The sequence below is a fragment of the Micropterus salmoides genome, unplaced genomic scaffold (assembly GCF_014851395.1).
Source record: "Micropterus salmoides isolate LMB-PRFRI ecotype aquatic unplaced genomic scaffold, ASM1485139v1 Ms_hic_scaffold_17, whole genome shotgun sequence".
NCBI lineage: Eukaryota > Metazoa > Chordata > Actinopteri > Centrarchiformes > Centrarchidae > Micropterus > Micropterus salmoides.
The window spans coordinates 109,045-122,061 of record NW_024040817.1 but is presented as its reverse complement, the minus strand read 5'-3'; the positions used below and the strand labels follow the sequence as shown (position 1 = coordinate 122,061).

Here is a 13,017-nt window from a genome sequence, read left to right as displayed (position 1 = left end):
TGGAAGCTACTGCAGAGACTGATACACTTCACTGAGGACACACACACACATCCAAGCAAGTCATTAAACAACATTTGACATTTTCAGAGGAGGAGAACTACGGAGCCCCCCAAGGTCCTCTTTACGTCGTGGCCTCACAATACTATCTCGTGGCCTCAAGATAGTACCTGCTGGAGCAGGCACTGTGCACTCTGTTTTGGGGACAAAAGCTGCTCCATTGTGCAGGCTCATTGTGCAAAACCTTAAACAAATTCAGGTAGTTTAGACACTGTTTGCAAATCTCATCCACTCTTTTTTCAAAACTCTTAACACATTCTCACTCACTAAAACACATTTTGCACTGTGCTGCACTTGTGTTGCAAAATGTTAAATACATACGCCAAAAGTTAAACACAACTACACAACTGTCATCATTTACACACACAACTCATAATTCTGCACACTTGTTTCTAATGATGTGATCAAACCAATATGTGGTCACGTCCCTGGCCAGCGTAGTGGCAATGTCACCCTTTGACCAAGCTATAAGTAAGGGACAGTTTCTCTACCGTTATTCAACCTTGGAGCTATAACTGATCATCTTCTTACTTTTCTGGGTTGTCGTTGGAATTTTGTGTTTGAGCGTGAGCTGCAGGTCCATCAGCTGGCAATACATCCTGTCTACGTGACAATGTCAGCTTTCACTGTGGTGTCCCACAAAGCAAGTGGTTCAACATAAACCAGCAACCAGTGATTCATAAATGATTACCTTCAACCTACAGACCTTACTTCAGTCCAACAGAATAATGTTTCTCTGCCTGATGGTGGAAGGTCTATGACCGAAACTCATTTACAATGGAAAATCTCTTACGGCCAATATAAATGGCCTGTGGTGAGATAGGTATGGAGTGTTGTTACAGTCAGTCTGCTTCCAGCACTACAGAGGGTTTTCCTCCTTTGCTTGGCGAGGGACAAGATTGCATGTGATGTGGATGAAGTCTCTTACTGTACTGACTTTGATTTTGCAGTTACACAACATTTTTGAGTGTAATGTGCTTGTCATTTATAGTTTTCTTTGTTCTTTTGGCTTACTGTATTTAAATATACAGATATTCAATACTGTATTACTTGCAGTACTTACAGTATACTACATATTTACTGTACTAAGTTGTGATTACTATACTTTTTAAATTGGAGAATTTGTTTCCTCTACGCAAAAAAACATTTTCTGTAACTACATGCCCTGGACGAGATGCTCTGTAGTGTTTAACCTATTGACTGGCTGTGTTTATGTTTTGAAAGCATTGTTTGATTTTGAGCACAGATCAAATGGTTTTGAGGCAAGTGTTTGATTTGATCTTAGCAATTGTGAAAAACTGTAATGAGAAAGGTTTTGCTCATGACCTTTGACCTCAGCCTCGTAGTGGATCACAGCTATTTTAATGATTTGCAGTTAAAAGAAAATATGATCACAGATCAGCACCAGAAACCTTCATAACCAAAGATGGCCCAAACAAAACTGTTTTTCAACAATATACAAACTAATGTAATTTTAAAAACGTTTCAATATCAACTGAAGTCATGAAACCATAAAACTATACTTACAAGTGTATAATTTAAATATGAGTCCCTGAGGTGGAATTGCAGAGGCCCGTAGATTACAGTTTTTCTCGATTGTATAACACACACATACACATTTCTTAAAATTATGCCTCTTTTTCATGAAACTCTAAACACAAATCCACAACTTCTCACCCAATTCTCAGAACATCCTATTTTCAGGTCAAAATAAAGCTCTCCACTCAAAACCATTCTATCTTGCTGAAAAACCAAACTTTGCCCTCAGACATAACACACAAGCCCTCAAAAACACACACACTACAACACAGTCTTACACACTGGTGAGATAAATTCAAAACAATACTAAAAAAAATGGTTATTAGTAATATTGCTTGTGATTCTCCCCCTCAAAAACCTTTTCACGTGATGAACATAAACAACAAATGTAAACATTAGCATATTTTTTATTCTCAAGTGTGCTGTACAGCACACCAAACAAGAAATGATTCTGCCCCTGGTGCTGTCTTTGGTCTGAGACAGGCCAGTGATTCTCCTCCTCCTCCTCCCTCCTCCTCCGCCCTACTCCTGGTCCACCTCCTCCCAATTCCTTATCTTCCTCTCATCCCATAGCCTCCTCCAACTCCTACTGTTCCTCTTCCTTCACCTCTTACTCCTCTCCATACTGCTGCTCCTCTTCCCCCTCTCTAGTGTCCTACACCTCTTCCTTCAGATTTCTCTGGATCCATTGCTCCAAAACTGAATGAACTGACTCTGGCCCTTTTATCAATCTATTGCAATTTCCGATTGGTGTGTTACCAATTTTGACTGTTTGTGTTTCCACCTGGGTAGCTGTGTGCTAAATGAGCTCAACCTGTCCTGATTGAGTGAACAATATTGAATGTCAGTGCTTTCTCAATGACCACATGGTGAAGGCAATGAAAAATTAAAGGATTTGTGTGTAGAGTTTAGAGAAATGGCTGTGCTTTTTGAAAAATTAAGTTATGGTTTTGAAATTTTAGTTCAAAAGCCTGTTTATAGAAAAACTGTAAAATCTTACATCAAAGTCTGTTTGTATCATTTTAAGCTGTTGATATCCTGCTCTTTATTTCTAATGCTAAAATATACAATTCACGACATTCTTATTTTTGATCAGAGAAATAAAATTTACCATCATTTCTGAGTACAAATTAAGTCTAAACAACATGTGGATCTTCATCAAGAGGAATCTCCTGTAATACAAGATAAATGGGTGGTTTTATATTAAAATGCTTTAATCATTATTGTTAGTGTTACCCCAGTCATTAAAGAATGAAGAAGTAATATTTTAAAAAGACAGTCTTGTTATTACTGTGTCTTCATACCTTATTGAAATGACTGGTAATATTAGATGAATGGCAAAAAAAAAATCATAACCTGTCAATTTTATGAACATAATCCACAAGGAAAGCTATTTGATGAAATTTTTTATTGTTTTGAACTATTAAAACCACCAATAACACAACAAGAAAATTAATGTTAACATGTGTAAAAGGAGAGAGAGACAGAACCTGAGAGAGAGAGACAGAGAGAGAGCAGATGTGACGTTTTCATGAATTTGGATAAAACTTTTTTGTCTGTGCCTTTTTGATCAATAATAAAAAGGCAGCATCCAACACACAGTAAACATTCAGTAAATTACAAATGAGAGTTAAAGATATTGAGTCATATGTAAAACAAGGGTTTCTTTTCTCATCTGCTGAGCTCAGAAACCATGACAACAGACAGGTTTCAGTACTAAAGATAAAAATTAAGTGACATTTTGTTCTTTTGATGCATTCATACCTGAATGTTCAGTGTGAAAGTTTTTGTCGCCGCCTGTAGACGCCGCCCCGACACCCGGAAGTTATTGTCCACTACGCTGAGCACGTCCACCTCCTCGACTAAAACTCACTTTTTTGGGATTTAATTTATCTACTCTTTTCAATGAAGACCCCTACATATCTCAGCAGTTATTCTTGTAACTATAAATGTAAACGCAATGCGATAGATGTTTATTTTTTTTTTTGTTTGTTTGTTTTAAGACACAGAGAGCTTCTCCTCAGTGTTCTGGAACGACTCGACCCACTGCAAAGAGAGATAATAAAGTTTATATGAGGTAAACTAAACATCCTGTTAGTTGCAGCAGAGGAGGCTGCAAGTTCTGTTGGTCTTCGTCAGACTGGATGAAACTGGTTTCACTTCCTTCTCTGAGCTCAGTAACCATGGCAACATATAGGCATCACTGCTGAACCATGACAACAGACGGTTTTCAGCACTAAAGATAAAAATTTAACACTAGCACACTTTTATTCAGGTGTATATATTTTTATTTTGAAATTAAACTTTCTGAATTTCAGAGTTTAAAATATTTCACATATGGTGAAGACTGTAAGGCTTATATTGGTTTAACTATCTTAAATATTTCTTGTCTCAAGCAAAAACCTCCTACATGATGATGATGTGTTTGTTCTCCTCATGTAAGCAGGAATCATCACTGAAACATTCAAATGAACATTGTTACCTACTCAACTACTTTTTCAAACAAATTGGTTTTGGAATGGTTTTAAAAGCATTAGTCTGGAAGAAAGATTGAATACTATACACATTATAAATTGAATCAAAAGAAAATGGCACTGACCTTGAGACTGAATGTTAAAACCTACATTTTGAAATGTATTTTCTTCGTAGAGAGAAATCCAGCATAGTTTTCCACAATGAACTGATACGAATGTAGAAAATTTAGAAGTGCAACAAGATTTTTGAGTGGAGGGGAATTTAGTCTGGTTAACAACACTGAAGACTTCAAGAATTGCTGTGAATACATCAAATTTCAAATATCAGACACAATATGTGAGTATTGATCCATTGATAAACAGCATCATCAGAGTAATCCAATTCACTGCTGGAGTCAGTCAGAGCATTTCCATAGAGAGCCACTTTGCATCAGCAGCACCATGCTCCAGTGCTCTGGGAGAGTTTATAGTACTGAGAGTTGAACACTGGATGACTGACAGCTGTCCTCATGACAACAGAAGCCACAGAAATCCTCCTCATCAAAAACATGACTTTGATCTGCGTCCTCATCTGGACTCTCCTCTGCTGCTGCTTCACAGGTAAAGTCCAGAGAATCAAACTCCTCTCCTCTATGAACATCCGTCCCTCTGAAATGAAGCCCACAAAACCATGACGCTGCTTTATGTTTTTGTCTCTGTATCCTCAGAGTCCAGAGGCCAGGTCACAGTGACTCAGCCTGGAGCAGTGAGCTCTGCTCTGGGAGGCTCCGTCTCCATCAGATGTAGGACCAGTCAGAATGTTTATGGTTCTAACTGGTTAAACTGGTACCAACAGAGAGATGGAGAAACTCCTAAACTCCTCATTTACCTTGCTAGCACTCAAGCATCAGGGATTCCAGATCGTTTTACAGGCAGTGGATCAAACTCTGACTTCACTCTGACCATCAGTGGAGTCCAGACTGAAGATGCAGCAGTTTACTACTGTCAGAGTCTCCATAACATCAACAGTCAGTGGTTGTTCACACAGTGAAAAAGCGTCGTACAAAAACCTCCCTCAGTCAGACTGAACAGAAACTGAACTCACTGCTGCAGCTGGAAACTACTGCAGAGACTGATACACTTCACTGAGGACACACACACACACACACACAGCAAATGCACAATTTTATCAAGTGGATTACAAATATCACAGTATCAGTATCAGAACAAGTTCTGTGTCAAATAATTATCTTGCTGGAAATCAAATTACACAAGTGTTACGTAGCTACGTTACTGATTTTTGTTTCCTAAACTTTGATCACATGTTAGAAAAGCTTTGTGGCAGTCCAGTGAGACTCACAGAAATGCTAAGGGGAGTGACAAAGTGTAGATCATTCACTGTATTTATCTTATGGTGAAATTTGATTGTAAAGCATAAACATTTAATCTGGACTTTAAATATAAATACAGTTCACTGAGGACACACACACACACACACACACACACACACTCTTTCATCAAATTGATGGAACATTGCAGCTTTAACCATCAATTAACCTAAAAAACAACTTCAATGACAAAAACTTATCTAGTGCAAATCAAATGAATCTTTCCATCACAGCTTTTCACCATCTATTCACATCCTAATAAAAATCCCATGTTCGTATCTATTTTCCAAATAATCATTAAGATCCAATCTGGGACCGTCAATTACAAAAATGTTTGGTCATGACCTTTGACCTCAGCTTCATACTGGATTACAGAAATCAAAACAAAAATATGAAGGCAAAGATCAGCATAAGCTTCACGATGAAAATATTATTTTAAGCTAAATTTATGTAAAGAAAAGCTCATTATCAAATGGAATCAAGACAAAAAGACACAAGTGACCTACTTCATATTATTAGATGCTTATAACTCTAACTGCAAACTGTATTTTTTTTAGGGCTTCATGTCCATGTTGGCTTCAAAGTTAAAATATTCCATAATAGCTGTTTTCTGGCTCTGCCGTCATGTCCAAAATTCCGAGTAGTTTCTTTAGCGAGCTACCTGATATACCAGCTTCAGCCTCCCCTCATGACTCATCATTTCTTTATTTGAGAAAATCTCGATATTATAAACAACCACATCCGTCGTCAATATGCATTAAAATAAAGTCACTTTCAGTGTCAACAGACCATATTAAACTCATTTTCCACATTGGAATGACAAAACAAAATCACTGAAACAGTTTATTACCAGACTTTTTAGTATCCACTTCATATAAATATGTAAATATTGAGGACAATGCTCTCAGCACTGAGGAGGAAACACCAGAGAGCCACTTTGCATCAGCAGCACCATGCTCCAGTGCTCTGGGAGAGTTTATAGTCCTGAGAGTTGAACACTGGATGACTGACAGCTGTCCTTCATGACAACAGAAGCCACAGAAATCCTCCTCATCAAAAACATGACTTTGATCTGCGTCCTCATCTGGACTCTCCTCTGCTGCTGCTTCACAGGTAAAGTCCAGAGAATCAAACTCCTCTCCTCTATGAACATCCGTCCCTCTGAAATGAAGCCCACAAAACCATGACGCTGCTTTATGTTTTTGTCTCTGTATCCTCAGAGTCCAGAGGCCAGGTCACAGTGACTCAGCCTGGAGCAGTGAGCTCTGCTCTGGGAGGCTCCGTCTCCATCAGATGTAGGACCAGTCAGGATGTTTATGGTGGGAGCTATTTACACTGGTACCAACAGAGAGATGGAGAAACTCCCAAACTCCTCATTTACTATGCTAGCAATCGAGCATCAGGGATTCCAGGTCGTTTTACAGGCAGTGGATCAAACTCTGACTTCACTCTGACCATCAGTGGAGTCCAGACTGAAGATGCTGCAGTTTACTACTGTCAGAGTTATCATGAAATCAACAGTCAAGCTGTGTTCACACAGTGAAAAAGCGTCGTACAAAAACCTCCCTCAGTCAGACTGAACAGAAACTGAACCGAAGCTACTGCTGAGACTGATACACATCACTGAGGACACACACACACACACAAACACACAGATTTGCTCCACTGGCACTAGAACAGTTTCAGACAGAGCACTTTGGTATGGCAACCTTATAGTAAGTAAAAAAGGTCAAGTTTGTGGTTTCAGCAGGAAAATAACACTATTCAACTTCTCAAACTCCTTTCTATGCCACATGATTTTAATTTACAAATGTTTGTCAAAACCTCAATTGCTGACAGCAAATCGAATGTTGCATTAAGAAAGAAACAGAAGAACAAACACAATGTTAGTCACTTGAAAGCAAAATAATATTATTTGAAGAATAACAAATTCATAACAATAATTATTTAAAGCTTCAGTTCCACATCAGAATAATTGTTTTTCCCAACAAGCAGGCAATGAACAGTTCTGTGTAACCTCTAAACTCATTTCACAATTTCACAGCACAAACCCACTTGCTCAGATATGGGTTTCCAGTAACCATATGCCAAAATATGTAGACACCCAAAATCAATAAACCACTTTCCAGCATACAGTGCATCTACCAGTAGGCCTGTATGTGTGGCTGCAGATTTTGATGGTGACAAAGGAGGCATGGGATTCAACAAATGAAGCCCTGGAGGAGGGTGGAATCACCGGACAGTGACAAGTTGCCATGACCTGGTTAGACCCGGAGGTTGAGCCCAAAAAGTTTGTTTGAGCCCAGCATCTGTTTTTAATTAATCCACCAAAACCTATTTCTCCCAAATGTTTAATATTTACTTTAAAATCTCATAGAATATACAAGTTTTTTCCTTGTAAATGTGTGAGTTTTAATTCATAAATTTACCACTTTGATCTCAGAGAATATCAAAGGTTATTTGATTGCCCTTATACACTGTCGGACATTTCTCTTTTAACCAGCACATCCTTTCAAACCTTTAGGCAATGGATAAGCAGCCTAGGAAACTCACAGACGCATTTCATGTGTTGTAAATCATCTCACGTGATACAAATTGCTACACAAGTCAGTTAATGACAAACACACAGAAGGACACAGATGAGTCGGAGAAATAATTTCACATGGTGTTCTTTAATAAAAGAAAGTAGAGAGAGAAAACAGAGCTTTAAATCTAGAGTGAACAGACTATTTCCATTCTTCCCACAAGTAGTCAAAGGGTCCAAGATGACATCTCCCCTCAAATCACCTACTACAGAGATATTGTAAAGAGATTAAGGAATAAATACAGACGCACCATATCTAGAATGTATACATATGCATTTATTATTTTGCAGCATAAATGAGCAGCGTTACACCTGCAAATCCCAACAGCAGTCTACAAAATTACCGTCTGCTCCTCCATTGTCATATTTAATACAGTACAATATAGACCAGAGCAGGACAGAGAGGGAAGATGTGAAGGAAAATATGTAGCACAGACTTACTGCTTCTGTTAAAATGACCTCCTTTCATGTTTTCACACCAGCTCCTACCTGAAACTGAACACACACACACACACACACACTGTTTAATCAAATAGATAGAACATTGCAGCTTTAACCACCAATTAACCTACATAAAAAAACAAGTTCAATGACAAAAACTTATCTAGCGCAAATCAAATGAATTTTTCCATCACAGCTTTTCACCATCTATTCATATCCTAATAAAAATCCCATGTTCGTATCTATTTTCCAAATAATCATTAAGATCCAATCTGGGACAGTCAGTTACAAAAATGTTTGGTCATGACCTTTGACCTCAGCTTCATACTGTTTTACAGAAATCAAAATATGAAGACAAAGATCAGCATAAGATATCTTCCTGATGAAAATATTATTTTAAACTAAATTTATGTAAAGAGAAGCTCATTATCAACTGGAATCAAGACAAAAAGACACAAGTGACCTACTTCATATTATTAGATGTTTGTAACTCTGACTGCAAACTGTAAATAAATATTTTTAAATGACACATTTTCTCTAACATGCACCTCAAAATCTCAATGAATGCATTGAGATAAGAAGTTCATTCATGACCTTGGAAACAGTGAAACAGTCTCTGCACAGCATCCATCCACCAACTTTTGTGGAGCTTTCATTCACATCACTTGATCTTCCTCAGCAGATGGAGTCGCCCAGTGGTCATTAAATTTAGTTTTTGTAATTTCTATCCATCTGAGCATTGCTAGGACTTCATGTTCATGTTGACTTCAAAGTTTAAATATTCCATAAAAGCTGTTTTCTGGTTCTGCCCTCATGTCCAAAATTCCTAGTAGTTTCTTCAGCGAGCTACCCGATATACCAGCTTCAGCCTCTGCTCTTGACTTGTCATTTCTTTATTTGAGAAAATCTGGATATTATATACAACCAAATCTGTCGTCAATGTGCATTAAAATAACGTCACTATTCATTGTCAGCAGACCATATTAAACTAATTTTCCTCGTTGGAATGAAAAACAAAATCACTGAAACAGTTTATTACCAGACTTTTTAGTATCCTCTTCATGTAAATAATTAAATATGTAGATCAACGCTCTCAGCACTGAGGGGGAAACACACATGATATGTTGAGGACAGCTACAGCTCACTGACTCTGTGAAGAATCACACTGCAGATACTGAAACTATGATGATCAGGTGAGATTCAAACCCAGGCTGCTGCAGTAAGGAGTCAGCCTTGTTCATGGGGCAGGACCTCTACCCACTGTTACTTTCACTATAACAGAAATGAAAACAACAAATTTGAATGAACTGGTCTTTATTGTGTAGAAATAATCAAAATTAAATCCAGTAAACAAACTTTAACCATGAAACATGTGATTAGAGAATGACTTAAGGAAAGAAAGAGACACAGACACAGAGAGAGTTACAGAGTTCAGAGAGCAGAGTAAAACCAGTAGCAGAGTCCCAGTGAGTCAGGTCAGGACTGGGAACACTGGACTCTCCTCAGTGTCTCTGAGACCAGAGCCTGGGAGCCCTGGGTGGCCTCACAGGTCACAGAGCCCACCTTCCTCCACTGGTCTGCAGGGAGCCTCAGGGTGCTGCTCCAGCTGTAGCGGCCGTCCTTCTCCAGCACCCCGGGGCTCCTGCTCTCCTCCCAGCTGCTGCTGCTGCTGCTGCTGCCGTCCACCTTCCAGGCCAGACTCCAGTCTGAGGGGAAGCCCTTGTTGGCCAGGCACATGAGCGTGGCCTTCCCCTGCTGCAGCTCCTCACTGGAGGGGGGCAGCACCGTCAGGGTGGGACGGACATCACCTAGGAGACACCAATCAGCTTAGAGGACACCTTTACTGTGTGAGAGCTGATTTTCTCCTTTAAGGAGTTTCTGTCAGATGTTTTTTCTGCTCCACCAGTCACTCACTCACACATTGTTTCACTTCCCTTTAAGAAGCCTCTCATGCAAATCAGCACAGAGAGAATCATCATACAGAACGACCTGAAATATATTAAACTGCACTGGAAATAAATAACAAACTTTTTATCAAGATCATCAAAAAACTTGACTGTACAATAATTTATTCAGTGGAAACCAAAACAGAAATGAACTGACAACAATCAGATGTTCTTCATCTGGATTTCAAAGTGTTTCTTCACTTACATTAACAGCTATAATGATGAGTTGAACCACTAGATACAGTTTAAACGTCGTTACTTTTCAAGTGCAAATTCAGTCACACAGGTATCACTGCTCAGCTGTATCACTTCACTTTGACAGATAACTGTGTTAACTTACGAAAAGTAGTGCCAGTTGTCCTTTCACTATTAATATGGAAATATTGTATTCTTTTTTCAAATTCATAACAATAGGCAACATTTTTAAAACACTCATATTTATCTTTACTTCAGTTTTACATGAAAGTGAATTGTATTTAATCACAACAACAGCCATTATTGTGGTGAACATTTTAAACTAAACTCAACATTTTTACATTAAGATTAAAGTTTTATATTTTTTCCACTTCCAAGTTGATTACATTTCATTTTGACAGGACTGTGTGAAGAACAGTTTAGTTAAGCTGCTCTGAGTTAGCCTCCATGGTAAAGGAAGAGAAATAAAAACATGAACAATAAAAGTTTCATAATTAAAACAAGATATATTTATCTGCCTTAAACATTGAAAAGTTGAATTTAAAGCAGGACTTGATAATATTGTATTTAGTATTTGAGCAGAAACTTACTTCCAACATCCAGTCTGGTTCCTCCACCAAAAGTCCACCACAGTGATACAAACTCATTGAGCCGCCGTACAAAAACCTCTCACTGTAGAGAGACACGGCTCTCTGACTTTGTCAGACTGAACTAAAGCTACAAGCCCTCAAGATGCAACTTTACCATTAAGGTTGGAAATAATGATTTCTGCTGTGGCTTAATATTGTATATTTACTATTTATATAATGAGTTGGTAAATTTCTATTAGTAAAGTGAACTTTGTTTCTTAGTGCAAATAATTTTAATAAACTTTATACATTAATATGGAAAGTCAAACAGTTTTCTGGCATGCTGATTATAAACGTTGAAAAATAGCTATTGAAATAAAAGTTTTGTTAAAGGTTTGACTTACTTCCAACATCCAGTCTGGTTCCTCCACCGAACGTGTCCCACAGTGATACAAACTCATTGAGCCGCCGTACAAAAACCTCTCAGTGTAGAGAGACACGGCTCTCTGACTTTGACACAAACAAACTCACCAAAAATAGTTTCTGTTTGTAACATTTTATCAGCTGACATGTGAAAATATGACTGTTTTAATTTGATATGTTAATTTTAGGGCTGCCTTAACATATTATTATCGCATTAAAGCATTCATTAATTAACAGCGACAGATTTTTAAATTATTATTTTGAAAGTCCGTTGCTCACTGGCTCTGAATACACATAGGCCTACAATCAAACCATGGGTCACAGGAGAGGTGGGATGTTGATCAGCCTGCAAAATAACCCAAACAAGCAGCGGAGAGGCTTCGGCAGGTTCTCAGGTGAACAGACAGGGAGACAGCTCTCTGCGAGTGAACGGCCGGCGCTCTATGGATAGTAACCATGGCAACGGCCTCTGTGCGCTACACAGCCGCAGCCTTTAACTTAAATTAAAATTATACACAGGCTAACTTTACCTGATAGGCCTGCACTTCGTTTTGCGGGGATGCTCTGCCATGTGAATTCCCTCCTGTTGATGTCCTGATAACTATTTAGATTCTGGAAACTCACAAACAGCGAGGATCAGTCTCTCTTCCACTGATTGTGCTGCGCGTCTCGTACAAAAAGTTCAAGACAATTCAACTTTGGCAGCAGGCGGGCGTGTGCGTGAGGCGACCACGACCACAACAGTTTCACGGGAACCCCAGTACACCTTGTGCTTGACCACTTCACCTCACTGTAACAGGGACACTTTCTACTGAACATAGACTGTTTCTATGTTCCCAATCCCAAGAAAACTGGACTCTGATGGTAACTTGTTTTAACAAGCTAGATAAAAGGTAGTTCCCTGGCAGTGGTAAATAGCTGTGGTTTAATATTTGATTTGATTACATTAATGTTGAAGTTGAGATTTTAAAAAATATTTTATTGCTGCTGTGTAAAGGGAATACTGCTGGTAAAAAGCTCTTTGCAAACCACGTTATTACATTTTTGTGTATGTAGCAGTACATTTAAATCAAGCAATACACTACTTTAGAATTCATTATTAAATTTTCAATTTTCAAGAAAATCATATTAAAAAATTTAATCGTTGCCCAGCACTAGTTCATTTTAAATTAAATTTAATTTTAATTTAATTTTACATATTTTTCTCTATCACTTAATTGAAATAACTCAGAACATATTTTAAACAAATATTTAACAAAAATCATATAAAAGAGGTTTTTTAAAAAATCTTATCAATTGATAAATTGATTGATCCATTGCTAGACAGAATCATCAGAGTAATCCAAGTCCCTGCTGGAGTCAGTTAGAGCATTTCCATAGAGAGCCACTTTGCATCAGCAGCACCATGCTCCAGTGCTCTGG

At 38.2% G+C, this 13,017-nt stretch overlaps 2 gene segments (V, D, J or C); both read left to right on the top strand.

Moving 5' to 3' along the window:
- Window positions 1–4,618: 4,618 nt before the first annotated feature.
- On the top strand, window positions 4,619–5,088 carry LOC119907478 (the record flags this gene model as incomplete). The annotated part of the segment is given in 2 exon segments: window positions 4,619–4,670; window positions 4,778–5,088. Coding segments are annotated over 2 exon segments (363 nt in total), but the record flags the coding sequence as incomplete, so codon positions are not given.
- A 1,410-nt stretch (window positions 5,089–6,498) lies between these two features.
- LOC119907472 lies at window positions 6,499–7,003 on the top strand. The segment is given in 2 exon segments: window positions 6,499–6,550; window positions 6,658–7,003. Coding segments are annotated over 2 exon segments (375 nt in total).
- Window positions 7,004–13,017: the final 6,014 nt, after the last annotated feature.